Source organism: Bubalus kerabau, chromosome 6 (genome assembly GCF_029407905.1).
Source record: "Bubalus kerabau isolate K-KA32 ecotype Philippines breed swamp buffalo chromosome 6, PCC_UOA_SB_1v2, whole genome shotgun sequence".
NCBI lineage: Eukaryota > Metazoa > Chordata > Mammalia > Artiodactyla > Bovidae > Bubalus > Bubalus kerabau.
In genome coordinates, this window is record NC_073629.1 from 88052363 (window position 1) to 88080079 (window position 27717).

The following is a 27717-nucleotide window of genomic DNA, read 5'->3' on the forward strand; positions in this document are numbered from 1 at the left end:
AAGAAATTAACAGAAAATTGAGTTGAATAGTACAAAAATAAGATTTAATGGACATTAGAAACTAAATGCTTGGAAATGAATGTTTATTTTCTTCTCTACTGCGTGAGTGCTCAGTTGTTCCAGTTGTGTCCAATTCTTTGTGACCCTGTGGACTCTAGCCCACCAGGCTTCTCTGTCCATGGGGTTCCCCAGGCAAGAATACTGCAGTGGGTAGCCGTTCCCTTCTCCAGAGGATCTTCTCAACCCAGGGATCGAATCTGGGTCTCCTGCATTGCAGGTGGATTCTTTGTCATCTAAGCCACTGGGGAAGCCCTGGTGGAGCTAAGTAGTAAAGAGCCTGCCTGCCAATACAAGAGACATAAAGAGATGTGGGTTTGATCCCTGGGTCAGGAAGATCCCCTGGAGAAGGAAACTGAGATAGCAGTCTCTCCTGGATGTTTAATGAATGTTTTATGTATTTGTGTGGAGATCATGCCTCCTTCCCTCTTGGCCTAAGAAAGGGAAACTTTCTCCTTCCCTACCTCCACTATAAGATACTTTAATGATAAGTATTTAACACTGAACCCAGGATTTCAAAGTAGTTCATATCATAACCCCAATTTAGATAGAACACCTGGCACAGTGCAAGACATATAGAAAATGAATGGTAAATGTTAGTTTCTTTCACTCCTAGTGGGAATCTTTAGGCTGGCTAATCCCATATTTAATGCTAGGTCTTCCATGGGATTCTTAGAACTGTATATTCTTATGTGAATGCATTTCTGCTTTCTCTTAGGCTGTAAAAACTCTTAAGAATGTTTTTCCTATGACATTTATCATAATGATTTATTCATAGCTTGTGTTCTATAAATGTTTGTTTAAAATTCAGCATGCATTTATTAAGTACTATTATGTGCAGTGCATGGAGTTAAATACAGAAAACAAAGTAAGGGAAAAAGCATATTCTAGTTATATAGTAGGAAAGCATTGCTTACTTTAAAAGAGAGGAAGGCATATTTAATAAGATAGATTTGAATTTATAAAAAATAAAAGATGTTGATACCACAAAGCATAATGAAATAAATGTGGAAAGGAAAGTGAAAAAAAGAATGTTTTACCAACATATGTGATAAAAATCTTACTATGCAAAACAGATGAAGACTTGATGAAAATATACGTGGTCTGTAACAGGATTCTGCTTGATAGGTAGAGGAGAAAAACAGTTGACGTGTGAAGAAATACTAATATAAACCTTTATGAAGTATATATAGTTTTTCTAGCAGTTAAGGAAATGTAGCTCAGATGTTGCCAAAGTACGTTTTACTCAGTAAAGGATTACTCAGGAAACATAATGTGCAAAAAAAAAGAAAGAAAAAGAAACCACATTAGTACATGTAATGCAGAAGTATAAAAAACAAAAACAACAAAAGTGGGTTCCAATTCCTTTTTTCTAAACCTTTTTGCTTTTCCATGTGCTGTGCTGTGCTAAGTGGCTTTAGTCATGCTTGACTCTTTGAGGTCCTGTAGACTGTAGCCCACCAGGTGCCCCTGTCCATGGGATTCTGCAGGCAAGAATACTGGAGTGGGTTGCCACGCCCTTCTCCAGGAGATCTTCCCAAATCAGGGATCGAACCTCGTCTCTTATGTCTCCTGCATTGGCAAACGGGTTCTTTACCACTAGTGCCACCTGGGATTACTTCCATGCCAGCTTTTGAAAAAGATAGTTTTGTTTTTAAGACAGATCTTAGGTTCATAACAAAATTAAATGGAAGGTACAATTTCCCATCTACCTCTTGCTTCCATGTGGGCACATCCTTCCCCTCTATCAAAATCCTGCACCAGAGTGGTACATTTGTTACTATAGATGAATGTACATTGCCACCATTATTATAGCCCAAAGTCCACAGTTTACATTGGGGTTCACTCTTAGTTGTATATTTGGTGGTGTTTTGACAAATGTATAATGACATGTATTTATCCTTATAGTACTACATAGTGTAGGTTTCATTACCCTAAAAATACTCTTTGCTCTGTCTGTCCATCCTTGTCTCCCTCCTTCCCCCTAACAAACGAGGATCTTTTTAGTGTCTCCATAGTTGTGCATTTTTCTGAATGTCACATATATCACTGGAATCACACACTATGTAGCCTTTACAGATTGGCTTTTTTTTTTTTCCTCTTAAAAACACGCATTTAAGGTTTCTCCGTGGCTTTTTATGGCTTGAAAATTTTTCTTATTAGTGCTGAATAATATTATGTTGTCTGCTTGTAACACAGATTATTTATGCATTCACCTACCAAAGGACATCCTGGTTGCTTCCGAGTTTTGGCAATTACAAGTAAATAAACAAGTACTAGGCAGTGTTTTGTTTCCTGCCAGTCACTTAACCTCTCTAGGGTTCAATTTTCTTCTCTGTAAAATTTAACGCATGATTTCTAAGAATTCTGAGGTTTGAAATTATGTAGTTATCTAGATAGAAATCATGCACTCTTACATGGATTAGGTCAGATATGATTGCATGATGATATTATAGGGTGATAAACCCTTCCTGGTGAAAGCAGTCTGGTCCTATATCACAAGAATTACACTCTGTTCTTATGCTTTTGATCAGATCATTTTATTTTGGGGAATTTTCCTTCCCAACTGGAGGTTAGAAAATAACATCTTTTTTTTTTTTTTAAACAAAGATTTTCATAGCAGGGTAACTTATAAAAGCCACATAAAACAAAACTATGGAAACTATTCACAAGCCCAGTCATGGGGAAATGCAAAGTGAATTGCTTGAGGGCAGGGATCATGACTGTTCTGATTCGAGTATACCTAGCACTTTACTCAGTATTGGGTTCTAAGTTTCTGTTGAAGGCAAAAGTATTGACTAAAGGAAAGAGAAGAGCTTTTACTGAATATACAAGACTATTGGAGATGGTATTCTCCTCTCTTTGTTTGCTTTTTCACATCTCTTATTGTTAAACTCAGCTGTACCCCCTGTTACCTGCTGAACCCCGCACTTGGGCCTTTACTGACACCCAGGAACGCCTTGGGCGTGTGATGTAGCAGCCGTGACAGAATGGCTTCTCACTTGGGAAAGAACATCAGCATGGTTATAAAGGAGTTAAAGCAAGAGTAGCATGTCCCAGTTTTGCCAGGACAGTCTCAGTTTGTGCCTGATGTCTTGGTGTAAATCTTATTTTAATAGCATTTCCTTTCACTCTCAAAGGTATCCTTGTTTGGACAGTAGGTCAACATTTGGCTGAGGGTCTGAATTTCTGTTTACTTTAGTGCTGTAGCTGGGAAACATTGTTTTTCTTTTTTCAGTTCAGTTTAACAAACATTTACTTAACACTGAGTATATATCACATTCTGTCATATTGTGAGATACAAAGAAAATTCAGACAAGACCTCTATCACCAAAGAATTTCACTTCAGTGCTTTTTCCTCTTTATTTTGGTAACTCACAGCCTCATTCAGAGTCAGAGTCCTAGACCCAAGCTCTTGCCTTGACCTCAGCCATTTAAAAAGACCCTTTTCTGACTTGCTTCTGGTTGTATGCCCTCCTCTCCTGTGAGACCTAAGGGAATAGTCCCTTTTAAGAACCTGCTGTCATCATTTGGCATAATGGAATTCCCCACCCAGATCCTTTGGAGCCTGTTTCCAGGGCCTCTGTGGACCTCTTCCCTTGGACACGCGCACACAAGGTCCCTCCTAGTGCCAGGTGGGCGGTTGTGGTGGGAGAAGGGAGTGGACAGCAGGCCAGTGGCAGCAGCCAGGGTAGGCTCCCTGCAACCTTACAGTGAATTCAAGGATGCTAATTTTGTGTTCGGCCATCAGTGTCATTTTGATTGTCTGTTCCTCAAAGTAGAAAAGAACATTTTTTATGTAGTCATTTTAGATATTTAAATATATGGTGTCTGAGCCTCCATTTGCATTCTTGCCATGGACCCCACAGATGTCAGAAGCAGGCGCACTCAGAGTAAGACCCAGATCCCTTCCCTGACCTGTGAGATCCCACACGATCTGCACCTGCCACATACCCACTCTGCTGCAGCTGTCCTGGCTTCCACACTGTCCGGAACATGACTCTCGCATCTCAGGTTCTGGCACTCACTGCCGCATTTTGGAAGTATCTTCTTCTGGATACCCAAGTTACTTCTTCCCTCAGGTCCTGTCCTCTACGTCTTCCCTCCACCCCTCCAGGTCATTATTTTTTCAGTGAGAACTAGTGAAATGTTCAGTTCAGTTCAGTTTAGTCCCTCAGTCATGTCCCACACTTAGCGACCCCATGGACTGCAGCACACCAGGCCTCCCTGTCCATCACCAACTCCCGGAGCTTACGCAAACTCATGTCCATCGAGTCAGTGATGCCATCCAGCCCTCATCTTCTATCGTCCCCTTCTCCTCCTGCCTTCAACCTTTCCCAGCGTCAGAGTTTTTTCCAGTGAGTCAGTTCTTTGCATCAGGTGGCCAAAGTATTGGAGTTTCAGCTTCAGCATCAGTTCTTCCAATGAACATTCAGGACTGATTTTATTTAGGATTGACTGGTTGGATCTCCTTGCAGTCCAAAGGACTCTCAAAAGTCTTCAACACCACAGTTCAAAAGCATCAATTCTTCAGCACTCAGCTTTTTTTTTATAGTCCAACTCTCACATCCATACATGACTACTGGAAAAACCATAGCTTTCACTAGACAGACGTTTATTGGCAAAGTAATGTCTCTGCTTTTTAATATTCTGCCTAGGTTGGTCATAACTTTTCTTCCAAGGAGCAAGCATCTTTTAATTTCATGGCTGCCGTCATCATCTGCAGTGATTTTCAGTTCAGTTCAGTTCAGTCGCTCAGTTGTGTCCGACTCTTTGCGACCCCTTGAATTGCAGCACGCCAGGCCTTCCTGTCCACCACCAACTCCCAGAGTTCACTCAGACTCACGGCCATCGAGTCAGTGATGCCATCCAGCCGTCTCATCCTCTGTCGTCCCCTTCTCCTCCTGCCCCCAACCCTCTCAGCATCAGAGTCTTTTCCAATGAGTCAACTCTTCCCACGAGGTGGCCAAAGTACTGGAGTTTCAGCTTTAGCATCATTCCTTCCAAAGAAATCCCAGGGCTGATCTCCTTCAGAATGGACTGGTTGGATCTCCTTGGAGTCCAAGGGACTCTCAAGAGTCTTCTCCAACACCACACTTCAAAAGCATCAATTCTTCGGCACTCAGCCTTCTTCACAGTCCAACTCTCACATCCATACATGACCACAGGAAAAACCATAGCCTTGACTAGATGGACCCTTGTTGGCAAAGTAATGTCTCTGCTTTTGAATATGCTATCTAGGTTGGTCATAACTTTCCTTGCAAGGAGTAAACGTCTTTTAATTTCATGGCTGTAGTCACCACCTGCAGTGATTTTGGAGGCCCCAAAAATAAAGTCTGACACTGTTTCCACTGTTTCCCCATCTATTTCCCATGAAGTGATGGGACCGGATGCCATGATCTTCGTTTTCTGAATGTTGAGCTTTAAGCCAACTTTTTCACTTTCACTTTCATCAAGAGGCTTTTTAGTTCCTCTTCACTTTCTGCCATAAGGGTGGTGTCATCTGCATATCTGAGGTGATTGATATTTCTCCTGGCAATCTTGATTCCAGCTTGTGTTTCTTCCAGTCCATCATGATGTACTCTGCATATAAGTTAAATAAACAGGGTGACAATATACAGCCTTGACGTACTCCTTTTCCTATTTGGGACCAGTCTGTTGTTCCATGTCCAGTTCTAACTGTTGCTTCCTGACCTGCATACAGATTTCTCAAGAGGCCAGTCAGGTGGTCTGGTATTCCCATCTCTTTCAGAATTTCCCACAGTTTATTGTGATCCACACAGTCAAAGGCTTTGGCATAGTCAATAAAGCAGAAATAGATGTTTTTCTGGAACTCTCTTGCTTTTTCTATGATCCAGCGGATGTTGGCAATTTAATCTCTGGTTCCTCTGCCTTTTCTAAAACCAGCTTGAACATCAGGAAGTTCACGGTTCACGTATTGCTGAAGCCTGGCTTGGAGAATTTTGAGCATTACTTTACTAGCATGTGAGTTGAGTGCAATTGTGCAGTAGTTTGAGCATGCTTTGGCATTGCCTTTCTTTGGGATCAGAATAAAAACTGACCTTTTCCAGTCCTGTGGCCACTGCTGAGTTTTCCAAATTTACTGGCATATTGAGTGCAGCACTTTCACAGCATCATCTTTTGTGGTTTAAAATAGCTCAACTGGAATTCCATCACCTCTACTAGCTTTGTTCATAGTGATGCTTTCTAAGGCCCACTTGACTTCACATTCCAGGATGTCTGGCTCTAGGTCAGTGATCACACCATTGTGATTATCTGGGTCGTGAATATCTTTTTTGTACAGTTCTTCTGTGTATTCTTGCCACCTCTTCTTGATATCTTCTGCTTCTGTTAGGTCCATACCATTTCTGTCCTTTATTGAGCCCATCTTTGCATGAAATGTTCTCTTGGTATCTCTAATTTTCTTGAAGAGATCTCTAGTGTTTCCCATTCTGTTGTTTTCCTCAATGTCTTTGCATTGATTGCTGAAGAAGGCTTTCTTATCTCTTCTTGCTATTCTTTGGAACTCTACATTCATATGCTTATATCTTTCCTTTTCTCCTTTGCTTTTTGCTTCTCTTCTTTTCACAGCTATTTGTAAGGCCTCCCCAGATAGCCATTTTGCTTTTATGCATTTCTTTTCCATGGGGATGGTCTTGATCCCTGTCTCCTGTACAATGTCATGAACCTCAGTCCATGTTTCATCAGGCACTCTATCTATCAGATCTAGGCCCTTAAATCTATTTCTCACTTCCACTGTATGATCATAAGGGATTTGATTTAGGTCATACCTGAATGATTTTGGAGCCCCCCAAAAGAAAATCTGTCACTGTTTCCATTGTTTCCCCATCTATTTGCCCTGGAGTGATGGGAGCAGATGCCATGATCTTAGTTTTCTGAATGTTGAGTTTTAAGCCAACTTTTTCACTCTCTCTTTCACTTTCATCAAGAGGCTCTTTAGTTCTTCTTTGCTTTCTGCCATAAGGGTGGTGTCATCTGCATATCTGAGGTTATTTGTCTTTTTCCCAGCAATCTTGATTCCAGATTATGCTTCTTCCAGGCCAGCAGTTCGCTTGATGTACTCTGCATATAAGTTAAATAAGCAGAGTGACAATATATAGCCTTGACGAACTCCTTTCCTGATTTAGAACCAGCCTGTTGTTCCATATCCAGTTCTAACTGTTGCTTCTTGACCTGTATGCAGATTTCTCAGGAGATAGATAAGGTGGTCTGGCATCCCCATCTCTTTCAGAATTTTCCACAATTTCTTGTGATCCACATAGTCCAAGGCTTTGTTGCAGTTAATAAAACAGAAGTAGAAGGTTTTCTGGAACTCGCTTGCTTTTTCTGTGATCCAACAGATGTTGGCAATTTGATCTCTGGTTCCTCTGCCTTTTCTAAAACCAGATTGAACATTTGGAAGTTCACAGTTCATGTACTGTTGAAGCCTGGCTTGGAGAATTTTGAGCATTACTTACTAGCATGTGAGATGAGTGCAATTGTGCAGTAGTTTGAGCATTCTTTGGTATTGCCTTTCTTTGGGATTGGAAAGAAAACTGACCTTTTCCAGTCCTGTGGCCACTGCTGAGTTTTCCATATTTGCTGGCATATTGAGTGCAGCACTTTCACAGCATCATCTTTTATGGTTTGAAATAGCTCAACTGGAATTCCATCACCTGCACTAGCTTTGTTTGTAGTGATGCTTCCTAAGGCCCACTTGACTTCGCATTCCAGGATGTCTGGCTCTAGGTGAGTGATCATATCTGGCTCTAGGTGAGTGATCACACCATCGTGGGTATCTGGGTCATGAAGATCTTTTTGGTATAGTTCTTCTGTGTATTCTTGCCATCTCTTGTTAATATCTTCTGCTTCTGTTAGGTCCATACCATTTATGTCCTTTATTGTGCCCATCTTTGTATGAAAGTTTCCCTTGTTGCTACTGCTAAGTCACTTCAGTTGTGTCAGACTCTGTGTGACCCTATAGATGTCGGCCCACCAGGCTCTCCTGCCCCTGGGATTCTCCAGGCAAGAACACTGGAGTGGGTTGCCATTTTCTTCTCCAATGCATGAAAGTGAAAAAGTGAAAGTGAAGTCGCTCAGTCATGTCCGACTCTTCGTGAACCCATGGACTGCAGCCTACCAGGCTCCTCCCTTGGTATCTCTTATTTTCTTGAAGAGATCTCTAGTCTTTTTCATTTTATTGTTTTTCTCTGTTTCTTTGCATTGATCACTGAGGAAGGCTTTCTTATCTCTCCTTGTTATTCTTTGGAACTCTGCATTCAAGTGGGTATATCTTTCCTTTTCTCCTTTGCCTGTAAAGTGAAAGTGAAAGTGAAGTCGCTCAGTTGTGTCTGACTCTTTGCGACCCCATGGAAGGTAACCTACCAGGCTCCGCAGTCCATGGGATTTTCCAGGCAAGAATACTGGAGTGGGCTGCCATTTACTTCTCCAGGGGATCTTCCCAACCCAGGGATCGAACCCAGGTCTCCTGCATTGCAGACAGACGCTTTACTGTCTGAGCCACTAGGGAAGCCCTTTGCCTTTAGCTTCTCTCCTTTTCTCAGCTATTTGTAAGGCCTCCTCAGACAACCATTTTGCCTTTTTGTATTTCTTTTTCTTGGGGTTGGTCTTGTTCACTGCCTCCTGTACAATGCCATGAACCTCTGTCCATAGTTCTTCAGGTACTCTGTCTATCAGATGTAATCCATTGAATCTGTTTGTCACTTCCACTGTAAAATTGGAAAGGATTTGATTTAGGTCATACCTGAATGGTCTAGTGGTTTTCCCTACTTTCTTCAATTTAAGTCAGAATTTTGCAATAAGGAGTTCTGAGGCACAGGCAACTCTCAGTCTTGTTTTTACTGACTGTATAGAGTGTCTCCATCTTTGGCTACAAAGAATATAATTAATCTGATTTAATTATTGACCATCTTGTGATATCCATGTGTAGAGTCATCTCTTGTAGTGTTGGAAGAAGGTGTTTGCTATGACCAGTGCATTCTCTTGGCAAAACTCTGTTAGCCTTTGCCCTGCTTCATTTTGTACTCCATGGCCAAATTTGCCTGTTACTCCAGGTGTTTCTTGACTTCCTACTTTTGCATTCCAGTCCCCTTTAATGAAAAGGACATCTTTTTTGGGTGTTATTTCTAGAAGTTCTGTTAGGTCTTCATACAACCATTCAACTTCAGCTTCTTCAGCATTACTGATTGGGGCATGGACTTGGATTACTGTGATATTGAATGGTTTGCCTTGGAAATGAACAGAGATAATTCTGTCATTTTTGAGATTGTGCCCAAGTACTGCATTTCGGACTCTTTCATTGACTACGGGGGCTACTCCGTTTCCTCTAAGGGATTCTCACATCCCCTTCCCTGCTTCTCTTCCCTTAATGTGCATCACTATCCAAGATTTAGAAGCGGTAAAAGACTAAACTAATTTTTTCCCTCAAATATGTTTCTTTCAAAATCCCTTAAGAATCAAGACTTTCTTCTCTTAAAAAATTTCTATTTTGGTTTTCATGTTTTAAAGTCGTCCATGTACCCACTTTAAAGAAGCACGTAGTTCTCTGAGGCTAGTATGTGAAGCAGCAGTCTCCCTATCCTGCTTCCAATTTCAAGGCTAACTGCACCTCTATAAAGTGGTTCTTTCAGTATTTCCTACCATGTCCATGTAACATGCTTATATGGCTATTTCCTAACTTTTTGTTTTTGGGTATTATATGTTTCTTTTCTCCCCATGGAGGATGAGAATTACTGGGGTCCAGCCCCGGTTGGATCCAGGGATTCCTTCGAGAGGACGGCATTGGCGAAAAGGATAGAAATAGAGAAAGAGATAAGGAAAGAATTCTGCAGTTAAGAAAATAGAGGAGAGAAAAGAGGCTGATACTCCTTGGTTTACGCAGAAAGCCAATAAAGCCCCAGCACGGGATTTTCTCTGTTCACGTAGGCTGCAGGCGCCCTCTCGAATCGTGGAAGGTGCCCCACTTTAGGCACCTTCTCTAGTGGGTCTTAGAAGCCCAGGCAGGAAAGTGAACGCAGAGGGCCCCTGTGCTCCAGGGGATCAGCCTGAAAAGGAAAAGGAAAGAGCAAGAACGACATGGGGAGACCAAGCTTCAGTGAGCAAGGCCTGCAACTTTATTTTCCAAAGTAGCTTTTATACCTTAAGTTGTGCATAGAGGATAAGGGGGGGGCTAGAGCCATGCACGGAGAAGGCAATGGCACCCCACTCCAGTACTCTTGCCTGGAAAATCCACTGGACGGAGGAACCTGGTAGGCTGCTGTCCATGGGGTCGCTGAGGGTTGGACACGACTGAGCGACTTCACTTTCACTTTTCACTTTCATGCATTGGAGAAGGAAATGGCAACCCACTCCAGTGTTCTTGCCTGGAGAATCCCAGGGATGGGGGAGTTTGGTGGGCTGCCGTCTATGGGGTTGCACAGAGTCGGACACGACTGAAGTGACTCAGCAGCAGCAGCAGCAGCAGCAGAGTCATGCAAGGTCAGCAGTCCTTGATCCATATCGAAGCCAGGCTTTCTTTCTGCAACCTTATCATGTGCAAAAGTTTTAGGTGATTTACATCATCTTCTGGCCAGGAGGCCTGTTAACATTTTATGACCCTTTCTTCAGAAAACTTATTTGTCTCTAAAGGTGATTATTCTAAAGTCAGGTGCCACCCTCTGAAAGCATTAAAGTTGCATTCCTATAGGTCAAAAGTGTGGTGGGCTATAACAAGAACTAACTCAAGGGACCAAGGTTACAAACATTAAAGCTACTACTTACATTTCTATACACCAACTATATTAATCAATACACTCCCAGGGACCCAGTAGGTAAGGGATATGGAAACTTGGAAGCAAGCATTAGCTCAACAAAGAAATCCTCTACTAGTTCTATTCTAACAATTTTAACTCTCTAAGAAGCTCTGCATTGTTAGAATATCTTAAGCTTCCTGTGCCTCTCATGGTTGGGAGGCTGTGAACAATCACATGCATAGCTGCAGGAGTCTGAACAAACCTGTCAGGCAATCTAGAAAGTCATCAGAGGGGTTTGAATTGAAATACTCCTATTATGCCCAGGAGACTTATTAACTAGAGTTTTAAGTTGATTTTCTTACAGAGAAAGGTGGTCGGGGATAGCCCTCCGTTAATGTCAGAAGAGTTGGTGACAAGTCGTGAAATAGTAAAACAGACAGATTTTGGTTTTGGGGTAGATGCTCAGGCAGGTCCGGGGGGGCGCCCTTGAGCCCTGACTCGCCTTCCCCGTCAGGGTACTCCCGCATGACCTTGTCATGGGTGGGAACTCCCGTGCTGGCTCCCGGCACACTGTCACATCCTGTGCATACACAGGCATGAATATAGCTCTCCCCCTTTTGGATAGATAAAGATCGATTTTTTAAACACTGTAAACACTAAACAGAGCTGAGCCGTTTGTATACTGTGCTTACTTTTCTTTTTCCTGCAGCATTTTATTTTCCCTGGAGTTAAAAGGTGTCATGATTTTGATTTGCTTACTTGTCTAGGTTATTAGCATCATTTCCACCCCAGACTGTCCCATTTATGTATATCTTCTTTCAGTGTGTTCACATCTTTTTTTTTTTTTCTCTCTTGAAAAAAATCTGAGTCTTCAGATCTTTTTGATCGGAATATTATTCTCAGGATTGCTTCGAGTTTGACAAATCATAGAGATACCCCAAGAAGCCTTGTTTATCCCCAGTAGGACAGTGGGCAGTCATTGCAGATACAGTTGTTCTTTGCAAATACCTTATTGTATGGATAAATCATGTAAATATGACTATTTACTATGTATTTACATATGTTCTCTTTCACATGTTGTATTTAAGATCCCTTTATTGCAGAAATACAGAATGTATTCTTATTTTTCATTGTTTTAATTAATTTATATGTGTGTATATATTTTGTATTGTATTCTTTCTTTATAGGCTCTCAAAATTAGAGAGACCTGTAATTGCCCACCACTTTCTGGACCAGACCCTCGATTACTATTCAAACTCAGCATGAAGAATTTTCTTGAAGCAGAGAAAGAAGACCTAAATATCACTGTTAAACAGAAAATGGATGCTCTTCCCATCCAAAACCAGAAGCAAATACCATTAACATGTATAGTGGACAAAAGAACTGGCAGCTGAATTAAAATTTATGAGACACAGGATACATGAAGAATGCAGCAGTCCTTATCATTTTCATGTTATTTTTTAAAAAATGATGTTTGAAAGGAAAAAAATGGATACTCAGGGTCAAATCATGTATATTACAGGTATTATCTGAATTCTTATACTAGGTATTTATTTTTCATGAAATGTTGATATATTTAATCAATTAAAAAATATCTTTAATGAGGAAAATGCCACAGAATAAATTTGTATTACACATTTTTTTTGAATCTTGATTTTTTTTTAATCCACAAAAGTGAACTAGCAGTTATTTTTCTTATTTTCTTAGACGTTTCATTTCATTACCTTGTGGTAACTCAGATGTTAAGGGAGTTGAATCAGGCTGATACCAATATGAAGATAATTTAACTGATCAACTCTTTTTAACACAGAATATTGAGCCTGTTATGTATCCTTGTCATTGGTTCCAGCACTGGATCTACTTTTTCAGTTCTGAAAATAAAACAGACTAAGAAATGATCTTGGTGGTTAGCTATCAAACGCAGGAGTTTGGTTGACTATTAAAGATAGCTGACTATAGATGGAGGGTTTTCATGCACAGTGAATGATACTGCTGAATGATAATTTGGTAAATATTAAAGAAATGGTGGAGATGGATTTCTTAGCTCACTGTTTTGTTTAGACATTGTGGTCTCAACTTATTTGAATATCTCCAGATGTTTAATATCACTGATTGTCCTTTAAAAAAATGTTATGTAATGTTTGATACATGCAAAAGGGTGTACAAATACCCTATAAATCTATAAATTAATAGAACATTATCAACACATTGAAGCTACTGTGTGAGGAGGAGCTTAACTCATTTACTTCATTATTATAGCTTACTAAACATTATTCGTCCATAATTAAATACTTCTAGAATGCCACTTCTGTGTCATCTGCCAGCTGTCTGGTGTGAACCTGGGGTCTTTATTGGTCAGTTGGTTCAGTGTTTGAGAAAAAAAGAGCTAGACGTGGACCAGAGTGATGTTAGGATGGGCTGGAACTGGCAGTGTCAGTATCTGTGACCACATCTAACCAAGAAGAGAAATCCTATGGCTGCTTCAGTTCCTCCTCGGGCATCTGAAGTTAATTCTTCTTTTGGCCAAATCTGCCTGGAGCCGTTTGTGACCAGGGATTCTGGGACATGCATGTAGTTCCAGCTAAGTCAAATTGCTACAGTACAAATCTGCACATGTTCTGTTCCTATACTTGTTTGTTGTACTGTAAACAAGAGACATTTATCATTATTTCTGCTTAGAAATATCAGAAGAGTTATTTAAGATATCAGAATAGTTTAAAAATAGAGTTTAACTTGATTATGTCATTGTTTTGTTTTCCATTAAACCATATCTTTTATTTTCAAAGCCATGAGATAACTTAAAATAGAAGTAATGTAATCTTACCTTCTTCTGTTGAAACAAAGAATTCTTTTAATTTGATAAGTAAGTTGAACCTTGAACTAAAAGATTTTTTTAAATTATCCAGTACAGTGCCATCTACTGATAAATAATTTACTTTCTGGTTGAAGATCACTGCTACATTTTACTTCTTGATAAATCAAGAACTTCACTTTTAATCATGCCTAAATCCTTTTTTTAAAAAATTCTGGAACAAAAATACATTTTATTTGTTTTAATTGGAGGCTAATTACTTTATAATATTGCAGTGGTTTTGCCATACATTAACATGAATCAGCCATGGATGTACATGTGTTCCCCATCCTGAACCCCTCTCCCACCTCCCTCCCCATCCTATCCCTCTGGGTCATCCCAGTACACTAGCCCTAAGCACCCTGTCTCATACATCAAACCTGGACTGGCGATCTGTTTCACATGTGATAATATACATGTTTCAATGCTATTCTCTCAAATCATCCCACCCTCGCCTTCTCCCACAGAGTCCAAAAGACTGTTCTATCCATATGTGTCTCTTTTGCTGTCTCGCATATAGGGTTATGGTTACCATCTTTCTAAATTCCATATATGTGTGTTAGTATACTGTATTGGTGTTATTCTTTCTGGCTTACTTCACTCTGTATAATAGGCTCCGGTTTCATCCACCTCAGAACTGACTCAAATGTATTCTTTTTCATGGCTGAGCAATATTCCATTGTGTATATGTACCACAGCTTTCTTATCCATTTGTCTGCTGATGGACATCTAGGTTGCTTTCATGTCCTGGCTATTATAAGCAGTGCTGTGATGAATATTGGGGTACATGTGTCTCTTTCAGTTCTGGTTTACTCAGTGTGTATGCCCAGCAGTGGGATTTCTGGGTCATATGGCAGTTCTATTTCCAGTTTTTTAAGGAATCTCCACACTGTTCTCCATAGTGGCTGTACTAGTTTGCATTCCCACCAACAGTGTAAGAGGGTTCCCTTTTTTCCACTCCCTCTCCAGAATTTGTTTGTAGACTTTTGGATAGCAGCCATTCTGACCAGCATGAGATGGTACCTCATTGTGGTTTTGATTTGCATTTCTCTGATAATGAGTGATGTTGAACATCTTTTCATGTGTTTGTTAGCCATCTGTATGTCTTCTTTGGAGAAATGTTTGTTTAGTTCTTTGGCCCATTTTTTGATTGGGTCATTTATTTTTCTGGAATTGAGCTGCAGGAGTTGCTTGTATATTTTTGAGATTAATTCTTTGTCAGTTGCTTCATTTGCTATTATTTTCTCCCATTCTGAAGGCTGTCTTTTCACCTTGCTTATAGTTTCCTTCGTTGTGCAAAAGCTTTTAAGTTTAATTAGGTCCCATTTGTTTATTTTTGCTTTTATTAACATTACTCTGGGAGGTGGGTCATAGAGAAACCTGCTGTGATTTATGTCAGGGAGTGTTTTGCCTACATTTTCCTCTAGGAGTTTTATAGTTTCTGATCTTACGTTTAGATCTTTAATCCATTTGAGTTTATTTTTGTGTATGGTGTTAGAAAGTGTTCTAGTTTCATTCTTTTACAAGTGGTTGACCAGTTTTACCAGCACCTCTTGTTAAAGAGATTGTCTTTTCTCCATTGTATATTCTTGCCTCCTTTGTCAAAGATAAGGTGTCCATAGCTGTGTGGATTTATCTCTGGGCTTTTTATTTTCTTCCATTGTTCTATATTTCTGTCTTTGTGCCAGTCCCATACTGTCTTGATGAGTGTAGCTTTGTAGTATAGCCTGAAATCAGGAAGGTTGATTCCTCCAGATCCATTCTCCTTTCTCAAGATTGCTTTGGCTATTCAAGGTTTTTTGTATTTCCATACAAATTGTGGCATTATTTGTTCTAGTTCTGTGAAAAATACCATTGGTAGCTTGATAGGGATTGCATTTAATCTATAGATTGCTTTGGGTACTATACTCATTTTCACTAAATTGATTCTTCCAATCAATGAACATGGTATATTTCTCCATCTATTTGTGTCTTCTTTGATTTCTTTCATCAGTGTTTTATAGTTTTCTATATATAAGTCTTTTGTTTCTTTCAGATCAGATCAGTCGCTCAGTCGTGTCCAACTCTTTGAGACCCCATGAATCACAGCACACCAGGACTCCCTGTCCATCACCAACTCCCGGAGTTCACTCAGACTCAGGTCCACCGAGTCAGTGATGCCATCCAGCCATCTCATCCTCTGTCGTCCCCTTCTCCTCCTGCCCCCAGTCCCTCCCAGCATCAGGGTCTTTTCCAATGAGTCAACTCTTCACATGAGGTGGCCAAACTACTGGAGTTTCAGCTTTAGCATCAGGCCTTCCAAAGATCTCAGGGCTGATGTCCTTCAGAATGGACTGGTTGGATCTCCTTGCAGTCCAAGGGACTCTTAAGAGTCTTCTCCAACACCACAGTTCAAAAGCTTCAATTCTTCAGCACTCAGCCTTCTTCACAGTCCAACTCTCACATCCATACATGACCATTGGAAAAACCATAGCCTTCACTAGACAGGCCTTTGTTGACAAAGTAATGTCTCTGCTTTTCAATATGTTGTCTAGGTTGGTCATAACTTTCCTTCCAAGGAGTAAGCGTATTTTAATTTCATGGCTGCAGTCACCATCTGCAGTGATCTTGGAGTCCAAAAAAATAGAGTCTGACACTGTTTCCCCATCTATTTCCCATGAAGTGATGGGACCAGATGCCATGATCTTCGTTTTCTGAATGTTGAGCTTTAAGCCAACTTTTTCACTCTCCACTTTCACTTTCATCAAGAGGCCTTTGAGTTCCTCTTCACTTTCTGCCATAAGGGTGGTGTCATCTGCATATCTGAGGTGATTGATATTTCTCCTGGCAATCTTGAATCCAGCTTGTGTTTCTTCCAGTCCCGCGTTTCTCATGATGTACTCTGCATATAAGTTAAATAAACAGGGTGACAATATACAGCCTTGACGAACTCCTTTTCCTAATTGAAACCAGTCTGTTGTTCCATATCCAGTTCTAACTGTTGCTTCCTGACCTGCATACAAATTTCTCAAGAGGCAGATCAAGTGGTCTGGTATTCCCATGTCTTTCAGAATTTTCCACAGTTTATTGTGATGCACACAGTCAAAGGCTTTGGTATAGTCAATAAAGCAGAAATAGATGTTTTTCTGGAACTCTCTTGCTTTTTCCATGATCCAGCGGATGTTGGCAATTTGATCTCTGGTTCCTCTGCCTTTTCTAAAATCAGCTTGAACATCAGGAAGTTCATGGTTCACGTTTTGCTGAAGCCTGGCTTGGAGAATTTTGAGCATTACTTTACTAGCATGTGAGATGAGTGCAATTGTGTGGTAGTTTGAGCATTCTTTGGCATTGCCTTTCTTTGGGATTGGAATGAAAACTGACCTTTTCCAGTCCTGTGGCCACTGCTGAGTTTTCCAAATTTGCTGGCATATTGAGTGCAGCACTTTCACAGCATCATCTTTCAGGATTTGGAATAGCTCAACTGGAATTCCATCACCTCCACTAGCTTTGTTCATAGTGATGCTTTCTAAGGCCCACTTGATTTCACATTCCAGGATGTCTGGCTCTAGGTCAGTGATCACACCATTGTGATTATCTGGGTCGTGAAGATCGTTTTTGTACAGTTCTTCTGTGTATTCTTGCCATCTCTTCTTAATATCTTCTGCTTCTGTTAGGTCCATACCATTTCTGTCCTTTATCGTGCTCATCTTTGCATGAAATGTCCCCTTAGTATCTCTGATTTTCTTGAAGAGATCCCTAGTCTTTCCCATTCTGTTGTTTTCCTCTATTTCTTTGCATTGATCACTGAGGAAGGCTCTCCTATCTCTTCTTGCTATTCTTTGGAACTCTGCATTCAGATGTTTATATCTTTCCTTTTCTCCTTTGCTTTTTGCTTCTCTTCTTTTCACAGCTATTTGTAAGGCCTCCCCAGACAGCCATTTTGCTTTTTTGCATTTCTTTTCTATGGGAATGGTCTTGATCCCTGTCTCCTGTTCAATGTCACGAACTTCATTCCATAGTTCATCAGGCACTCTATCTATCAGATCTAGGCCCTTAAATCTATGTCTCACTTCCACTGTATAATCAATCATAAGGGATTTGATTTAGGTCATACCTGAATGGTCTAGTGGTTTTCCCTACTTTCTTCAATTTCAGTCTGCATTTGGCAATAAGGAGTTCATGGTCTGAGCCCAGTCAGCTCCTGGTCTTGTTTTTGCTGACTGTATAGAGCTTCTCCATCTTTGGCTGCAAAGAATATAATCAGTCTGATTTCGGTGTTGACCATCTGGTGATGTCCATGTATAGAGTCTTCTCTTGTGTTGTTGGAAGAGGGTGTTTGTTATGACCAGTGCATTTTATTGGCAAAACTCTATTAGTCTTTGCCCTGCTTCATGCCATATTCCAAGGCCAAATTTGCCTATTACTCCAGGTGTTTCTTGACTTCCTACTTTTGCATTCCAGTCCCCTATAATGAAAAGGACATCTTTTTTGGGTGTTAGTTCTAAAAGGTCTTGTAGGTCTTCATAGAACCGTTCAACTTCAGCTTCTTCAGCATTACTGGTTGGGGCATAGACTTGGATTACTGTGATATTGAATGGTTTGCCTTGGAAACAAACAGAGATCATTCTGTTGTTTTTGAGATTGCATCCAAGTACTGCATTTCGGACTCTTTTGTTGACCATGATGGCCACTCCATTTCTTCTGAGGGATTCCTGCCCACAGTAGTAGGTATAATCGTCATCTGAGTTAAATTCACCTATTCCAGTCCATTTCAGTTCGCTGATTCCTAGAATGTCGACATTCACTCTTGCCATCTCTTGTTTGACCACTTCCAATTTGCCTTGATTCATGGACCTGACATTCCAGGTTCCTATGCAATATTGCTCTTTACAGCATCGGACCTTACTTCTATCACCAGTCACATCCACAGCTGGGTATTGTTTTTGCTTTGGCTCCATCCCTTCATTCTTTCTGGAGTTATTTCTCCACTGATCTCCAGTAGCATATTAAGCACCTACTGACCTGGGGAGTTTCTCTTTCAGTATCCTATCATTTTGCCTTTTCATACTGTTCATGGGGTTCTCAAGGCAAGAATGCTGAAAACTAAGTATTTTATTCTTTTCATTTAAATGGTGAATGGAATTGTTTCCTTAATTTCTCTTTCTGTTTTCTCATTGTTAGTGTATAGGAATGCAAGGGATTTCTGTGTGTTAATTTTATATCCTGCAACTTTACTATATTTATTGATTAGCTCTAGTAATTTTCTGGTGGAGTCCTAGGGTTTTCTGTGTAGAGGATCATGTCATCTGCAAACAGTGCGAGTTTAACTTCTTTTCCCATCTGGATTCCTTTTATTTCTTTTTCTGCTCTGATTGCTGTGGCCAAAACTTCCAAAACTATGTTGAATAGTAGTGGTGAGAGTGGGCACCCTTGTCTTGTTCCTGACTTTAGGGGGAATTTCTTTCAGTTTTTCATCATTGAGGATAATGTTAGCTGTGGGTTTGTCATATATAGCTTTTATTATGTTGAGGTATGTTCCTTCTATTCCTGTTTTCTGGAGGGTTTTAATCATAAATGGATGTTGAATTTTGTCAAAGATTTTCTCTGCATCTATTGAGATAATCATATGGTTTTTATCTTTCAATTTGTTAATGTGGTGTATTACATTGATTGATTTGTGGATATTGAAGAATCCTTGCATCCCTGGGATAAAGCCCACTTGGTCATGATGTATGATTTTTTTAATATATTGTTGGATTCTGTTTGCTAGAATTTTGTTAAGGATTTTCGCATCTTTTTTCATTAGTGAGATTGGCCTGTAGTTTTCTTTTTTGTGTGGCATCTTTGTCTGGTTTTGGTATTAGGGTGATGGTGGCCTCATAAAATGAGTTTGGAAGTTTACCTTCCTCTGCAATTTTCTGGAAGTGTTTGGGTAGGGTAGATGTTAGCTCTTCTCTAAATTTTTTGGTAGAATTCAGGTGGGAAGCCGTCTGGTCCTAGGCTTTTGTTTGCTGGAAGATTTCTGATTACAGTTTCAATTTCCATGCTTGTGATGGGTCTGTTAAGATCTTCTATTTCTTCCAGGTTCAGTTTTGGAAAGTTACACTTTTCTGAGAATTTGTTCATTTCTTCCACGTTGTCCATTTTATTGGCATATAGTTGCTGATAGTAGTCTCTTATGATCCTTTGTATTTCTGTGTTGTCTGTTGTGATTTCTCTGTTTTCATTTCTAATTTTGTTGATTTGATTCTTCTCCGTTTGTTTCTTGATGAGTCTGGCTAATGGTTTGTCAGTTTTATTTATCTTCTCAAAGAACCAGCTTTAAGCTTTGTTGATTTTTGCTGTGGTCTCCTATGTTTCTTTTTTATTTATTTCTGACCTAATTTTTATGATTTCTTCTCTTCTACTAACCCTGGGGTTCTTCATTTCTTCCTTTTCTAGTTGCTTTAGGTGTAGAGTTAGGTTATTTGACTTTTTTCTTGTTTCTTGAGGTAAGCCTGTATTGCTGTGAGCCTTCCCCTTATCACTGCTTTTACAGTGTCCCATGGGTTTTGGGTTGTTGTGTTTTCATTTTGGTTCATTTCTATCCATATTCTGATTTCTTTTTTTATTTCTTCTGTGATTTGTTGGTTATCCAGCAGCGTGTTGTTCAGCCTCCATATGCTGGAATTTTTAATAGTTTTTCTCCTGTAATTGAGATCTAATTTTACTGCATTGTGGTCAGAAAAGATGCTTGGAATGATTTCCATTTTTTTTTAAATTTACAAGGCTAGCTTTATGGCTCAGGATGTGATCTATCCTGGAGAAGGTTCCATGTGCACTTGAGAAGAAGGTGAAATTCATTGTTTTGGGGTGAAATGCCCTATAGATATCAATTAGGTCTAACTGGTCCCTTGTATCATTCAAAGTTTGTGTGTCCTTGTTAATTTTCTGTTTAGTTGATCTATCCATAGGTGTGAGTGGGGTATTAAAGTCTCCCACTATTATCGTGTTATTGTTAATTTCCCCTTTCATACTTGTTAGCATTTGCCTAACATATTGTGGTGCTCCTGTTTTGGGTGCATATATATTTATAATTGTTATATCTTCTTCTTGGATTGATCCTTTGCTCGTTATGTAGTGTCCTTCTTTGTCTCTTTTCACAGCCTTTTTTTAAAGTCTATTTTATCTGATATGAGTATTGCTACTCCTGCTTTCTTTTGGTGTCTATTTATGTGGTATATCTTTTTCCGGCCCTTCACTTTCAGTCTGTATGTGTCCCTTGTTTTGAGGTGGGTCTCTTGTAGACAACATATATAAGGGTCTTATTTTTGTATCCATTCAGCCAGTCTTTGTCTTTTGGTTGGGGCATTCAACCCGTTTACACTTAAGGTAATTATAGATAAGTATAATCCCGTTGCCATTTACTTTGTTGTTTTGGGTTTGAGTTTATATACCCTTTCTGTGTTTCCTGTCTAGAGAAGATCCTTTCGTATTTGTTGAAGAGCTGGTTTGATGGTGCTTAATTCTCTCAGCTTTTGCTTGTCTGTAAAGCTTTAGATTTCTCCTTCATATTTGAATGAGATCCTTGCTGGGTACAGTAATCTGGTTGTAGGTTGTCACTTTAAGTATGTCTTGCCATTCCCTTCTTGGAGAAGGCAATGGCACCCCACTCCAGTACTCTTGCCTGGAAAATCCCATGGATGGAGGAGCCTGGAAGGCTGCAGTCCATGGGGTCACTGAGGGTCAGACATGACTGAGCGACTTCACTTTCACGTTTCACTTTCATGCATTGGAGAAGGAAATGGCAACCCACTCCGGTGTTCTTGCCTGGAGAATCCCAGGGATGGGGCATCCTGGTGAGCTGCCGCCTATGGGGTCGCAAAGAGTTGGACACGACTGAAGTGACTCAGCAGCAGCAGCAGCCATTCCCTTCTAGCCTGAAGAGTTTCTATTGAAAGGTCAGCTGTTATCCTTATGGGAATCTCCTCATGTGTTATTTGTTGTTTTTCCCTTGCTGATTTTAATATTTGTTCTTTGTGTTTGATCTTTGTTAATTGGATTAATATGCATCTTGGGGTGTTTTGCCTTGGGTTTATCCTGTTTGGGACTCTCTGGGTTTCTTGAACTTGGGTGACTATTTCCTTCCCCATTTTAGGGAAGTTTTCAACTATTATCTCCTCAAGTATTTTCTCATGGTCTTTCTTTTTGTCTTCTTTTTCTGGGACTCCTATGATTCAAATGTTGGGGCATTTAACATTGACCCCAAGGTCTCTGAGGTTGTCCTCATTTCTTTTAATTCTTTTTCTTTTTTCCTCTCTGCTTCATTTATTTCTACCATTCTATCTTCTACCTCACTTATCCTATCTTCTGCCTCTGTTATTCTGTTGGTTCCCTCCAGAGTGTTTTTTATCTCATTTATTGCATTATTCATTATTGACTCTCTTTATTTCTTCTATGTCCTTATTATACATTTCTTGCATCTTCTCAATCCTTGTCTCCAGGCTATTTATCTGTAACTCCATTTTGTTTTCAAGATTTTGGATCATTTTTACTATCATTATTCTGAATTCTTTTTCAGGTAGACTCCCTATGTCTTCCTCTTTTGTTTGGTTTGGTGGGTACTTATCCTGTTCCTTTACTTGCTGAGTATTTCTCTGCCTTTTCATCTTGTTTAGATTGCTGTGTTTGGGGTGGCCTTTCTGTATTCTGGCACTTTGTGGTTCCTCTTTATTGTGGAGGTTCCTCGCTGTGGGTGGGGTTGGACGAGTGGCTTGTCAAGGTTTCCTGGTTAGGGAGGCTTGCATCGGTGTTCTGGTGGGTGGATCTGGATTTCTTCTCTATGGAGTGCAATGAAGTGTCCAGTAGTGAGTTTTGAGATGTCTTTGGGTTTGATGTGACTCTGGGCAGCCTGTATATTGAAGCTCAGGGCTATGTTCCTGCATTGCTGGAGAATTTGCCTGGTATGTCTTACTCTGGAACTTGTTGGCTCTTTGGTGGTGCTTGGTTTCAGTGTAGGTATGGAGGCTTTTGGATGAGCTCTTGTCAATTAATGTTCCCTGGAGTCAGGAGTTCTCTGGTGTTCTCAGATTTTGGACTTAAGCCTCCTGCCTCTGGTTTTCAGTCTTATTCTTACAGTAGCCTCAAGACTTCGCCATCTATACAGCACCGATGATGAAACATCTAGGTTAATGATGAAAAGCTTCTCCACAGTGAGGGACACCTGGAGAGGTTCACAGAGTTACATGGAGAAGAGAAGAGGGATGAGGGAGACAGAGGCAACCAGGAGGAGAAAAGGGGGAATCAAAAGGAGCGAGACAGATCCAGCCAGTAATCAGTTCCCTAAGTGTTGTCCACAGTCCAGAACACATAAAGAGATTCACAGAGTTTGCTAAAGAAGAGAAGGGGGAGGGAGGAGATAGAGGCGACCTGGTGGAGAAAAAGGAGAGTCAAAAGGGGGAGAGAGCAATCAAACCAGTAATCACACTCCCAAGTTAAAATGGGTACTTAAGATTGGGTTCTTAAAGGTACAAAATTGATAACAAATACCAAAAAGCAAAGATTAAAAATCTAGAGTAGTGGTTAGACTCTCAAAAATACAATATTAAAAAAAAAAGTCACAAAAATTATAAAATATATATATGAAGTTTGCTTTAAAAATAGGATCTTTTTTTTGCAACTTAATAGTAGGTTATAAAAATTAAAATTAAAGGAGTAATAAAGGACTTAAAATTTTTTTTTCATTTTTAAAAATTTAAAAAGTGATAATAGTAAAAATATATCTAGGAATTTCTCTGGAGCTGTTGCAGGCAGTGTGTGGTCAGTTCAGTTTCAGATAGTTCCTTGATGTGGCTTATACTTCTCAAGATCTGTAGGCCCCTTCCAATGTAGTCGGTGCTAACTAGAGGTTTTAATCTGTTGCACCTGTCATTTCCAAAGTGGTTCCCTCTGTTTATTTTAGCTTCTTCTGTTTGCTGATCCCTTCAGTGTCTAATTTCTGCCCTGACACAAGGGGGCGAAGGTGGTCACTTATTTAGGCTCACTTGTGCCGTCATGCTGTGGGGAGGGAGGAACACTGCAAACAAATGTCACTGGTGTGTGTGGGCAGTGCTCACAGTGCCTGGGCCACACTGGGTTTGCTCCCGCTCATGGTGCATGCACTTTCCCAGTCTACACTTCTCAGGCTCTAGGTTGCTCTGCCAGGAACTGTCAGAGGCGGGCCCTGGGTTGTATGCGCTTCCCAGGTCTAAGCCGCTCAGGTTCAGGTTCTCAGGTACTCCACAAAGGCGCAGACTCGATTGGGTCTGCGTTTTGTGCCCTTCCCAGGTCTGGCAGCTCAGGTGACCAGGTGCTTGGTGAGCACAGTCTCCCCAGGTGGGGAGTGCATCTTATCACCTCCCTGATCCCAGCAGCTCAGTTTCCTGGGTGGCAGCGGGTGCGCCCGTCTCAGGTGTGCCGTGTGTCTCTTGGGGAGCTGATCTCTGGCTGTGACCCTCCTGGCAGATGTCAACTGCCCAGAATCCCAAGAAGTCTTGGTTAGCAACTGGGAGCCTGCTTGCAGTTTGGTAGAGGATGCTGTCTCTGGGGCTGAGATTGCCCCTTTCTGGCTCTGGCTGCCCCCGCCTACCTCCCTGTCTCCAGTGGGGGATGGGCCGGTCCACAGCCAGCTAGCTCTCCTCTGGTATTGGCTCAGCCCTTTGTTCTGTGAGTGGGCCTGGCAATGCCTTAGGTTAGGGCTTTTTGCAAGATAGTTTTTTCTCTCTCTCTCTCTCTCTTTTTTTTTTTTCTTCTCTCTCTCTGGCTATCCTACAGTTTGGGTTGCTATCTCACATAGGTTCCCTCAGATTGCCCTCAGAGCATTCAGGCTCGGTCCTTACCCTAAACAATGTAGCCCGTGCCTCCCCGTTCAGCCCCTGCTTGGCGGATGCGAGCACTGGGAGTTGCCGTTAGGCACGTAATCTGTGGGTTTTATTTAATTTTTCCTCCCAGTTGTTGCCCTGGGAAAACTCAGCAGTGGCCACAGGACTGGAAAAGGTCAGTTTTCATTCCAATCCCAATGAAAGGCAATGCCAAAGAATGCTCAAACTACCACACAGTTGCACTCATCTCACATGCTAGTAAAGTAATGCTCAAAATTCTCCAAGCCAGGCTTCAGCAATACGTGAACCGTGAACTTCCAGATGTTCAAGCTGATTTTAGAAAAGGCAGAGGAACCAGAGATCAAATTGCCAGCATCCGCTGGATCATGGAAAAAGCAAGAGAGTTCCAGAAAAACATCTATTTCTGCTTGATTGACTATGCCAAAGCCTTTGACTGTGTGGATCACAATAAACTGTGGGAAATTCTGAAAGAGATGGGAATACCAGACCACCTGACCTGCCTCTTGAGAAACCTATATGCAGGTCAGGAAGCAACAGTTAGAACTGGACATGGAACAACAGACTGGTTCCACATAAGAAAAGGAGTATGTCAAGGCTGTATACTGTCACCCTGCTTATTTAACTTATATTCAGAGTACATCATGAGAAACGCTGGGCTGGAAGAAGCACAAGCTGGAATCAAGATTGCTGGGAGAAATATCAATAACCTCAGATATGCAGATGACACCACCCTTATGGCAGAAAGTGAAGAGGAACTCAAAAGCCTTTTGATGAAAGTGAAAATGGAGAGTGAAAAAGTTGGCTGAAAGCTCCACATTCAGAAAATGAAGATCATGGCATCTGGTCCCATCACTTCATGGCAAATGGATGGGGAAACAGTGGAAACAGTGTCAGACTTTTTTGGGGGCTCGAAAATCACTGCAGATGGTGACTGCAGCCATGAAATTAAAAGACGCTTACTCCTTGGAAGGAAAGTTATGACCAACCTAGATAGCATATTCAAAAGCAGAGACATTACTTTGCCAACAAGGGTCTGTCTAGTCAAGGCTATGGTTTTTCCTGTGGTCATGTATGGATGTGAGAGTTGGACTATGAAGAAAGTTGAGCACGAAAGAATTGATGCTTTTGAACTGTGGTGTTGGAGAAGACTCTTGAGAGTCCCTTGGACTGCAAGGAGATCCAACCAGTCCATTCTAAAGGAGGTCAGCCCTGGGTGTTCTTTGGAAGGCCTGATGCTAAAGCTGAAAGTCCAGTACTTTGGCCACCTCATGCAAAGAATTGACTCATTGGAAAAGACTCTGATGCTGGAAGGGATTGGGGGCAGGAGGAAAAAGGGATAACAGAGGAAGAGATGGCTGGATGGCATCACTGACTCGGTGGACGTGAGTTTGAGTGAACTCTGGGAATTGGTGATGGACAGGGAGGTCTGGCGTGCTGCGATTCGTGGGGTCGCAAAGAGTCGGACACAACTGAGTAACTGAACTGAACTGAGATTCCAAAACTCCCCACAGACCCGCTGGTGAGTGTTTCCTGGTGTTTGGAAACTTCTCTTTTAAGACTCCCTTCCCGGGATGGATCTTCGTCTCTACCTCTTTTGTCTGTCTTTTTATCTTTTATATTTTGTCCTACCTCCTTTTCAAAGACAATGGGCTGCCTTTCTGGGCGTCTCATGTCCTCTGCCAGCATTCAGAAGTTGTTTTGTGGAATTTTCTCAGAGTTCAAATTTTCTTTCGATGAATTTGTGGGGAAGAAGGTGGTCTCCTCATCCTATTCCTCCGCCATCTTAGGACCGCCCCTGTTTTACACATTTTACTGTGTCTTATACTTTTGATTTGGGGGGAAAACCTCTAGTGGGTGAAAAATCAGATTATCAGAACGTGAAATAGTTGTTATCATCTAGAGGGTTCCAGCTGAGCCTAAACTGAATTTAAGAGTCTGGGTGGTTGCAATGAACTAGGAAATTGATGGTCTGAAATATGCAGAAATTGGTTTGCAATAGGACTGCAATTGTGTGGAATAGGGCACCTTTGACTAGAGAGTTTCCTGATCCTCATCTGTGGGCCATGAGTGATTAAGAAGAAGCTGAAGAAGCTCTTTCCATAGGCAGACACAAGTAGTGCTGTTTGAGGTCTAAGTGATCAAGTGAGAAAATGGGGAGAAGGATCTTCTCTGCAGACACGGTATGCTTCTGGTGCACTGAAGCTGTAGCAGGAAGTTGTGTCATCTGAGCTTGTTGGTGATGTTATAGTCTCAATACCTCGGGGGTTCTCAGAGAGCACAGCCAACCTGTTCTCACTGAGGTATCACAGAGACGCAGACAGGGGGAGGTGTAGTCCCCAAGTTGATCTTTCTGGCAGCAGACATCGAAAAAGATCTGGATGAAGATGAAAGAAGCACAGGACACATCCCTAGTGATACCCAGAAATTACTGTATTCGCTACATGTAGAAATAGGTTTTTAAAATGTATTATTATTTTTGTATGATTTGTACTCCCAAACTGGTGAAGTCTAGTGATGTTGAGGTTATATTAAGAGGGATATTTTTCTTATAACACGTTAAATCAAATAAATAGTTTTATAGAAAATTAAAGGGAAAATAAGCTACCTTTTACCTGTGCCCATTCATCACACAACCCTGTGAAGTAGTTCTTATTACAGGCGTACCTCAGAGATGCTGCAGGATCGGTTCCAGACCACCACAAGAAAATGAATATCACAGTCCAATGAGTCGCAAATTTTTTTGGCTTCCCAGTGCATATAAAACTTATGTTTATACTGTACTGTAGTCTATTACGTGTGCCATAACATCATGTGTAAAAAACAATGTACACACCTTAATTAAAAAATAATGCTGTTGAGACAGTGTGACACAGTCTTGCCACAAACCTTCAGTTTGTAAAAGACATGATAATGCAAAGTGCAATAAAGTGAAGCGCAGTGATATGAGGCATGCCTGTATTTTCATTTTATGATGAGAAACAGGCTTGCAGAGGTTCAACGATACACTCAGTGTCTCTCACCTAGAAGGAGCAAGGCTAGACCTGCCTGACTACAAATATGTCCACTTCCACACCCTCAGCTTTCTAAAAACTACCAAAAGAAACAAACTCTATTCTAGGTTGCTTGTCAGCTTCCTCATGTATGACTTTGATATCGGTAAAAAACCGTCTAAACTTAAAATCAAGGATCACTTGTATCATCTATAAGACTGTTTTCCAGG

General features: G+C 40.9%; 1 protein-coding gene across 4 annotated transcripts in view; it reads left to right on the forward strand.

Moving 5' to 3' along the window:
- Window positions 1–12447, forward strand: part of OMA1 (OMA1 zinc metallopeptidase) — a 73342-nt gene extending 60895 nt beyond the window's left edge. For all 4 annotated transcript variants that reach the window (XM_055585717.1, XM_055585715.1, XM_055585714.1 and 1 more), the window contains exon 9: window positions 11996–12447. In XM_055585717.1, coding sequence (XP_055441692.1) covers window positions 11996–12202 — 207 coding nt within the window. In that variant the 3' untranslated portion in view covers window positions 12203–12447. The remainder of the gene's footprint in view (window positions 1–11995) is intronic.
- The last annotated feature ends 15270 nt before the right edge of the window (window positions 12448–27717 follow it).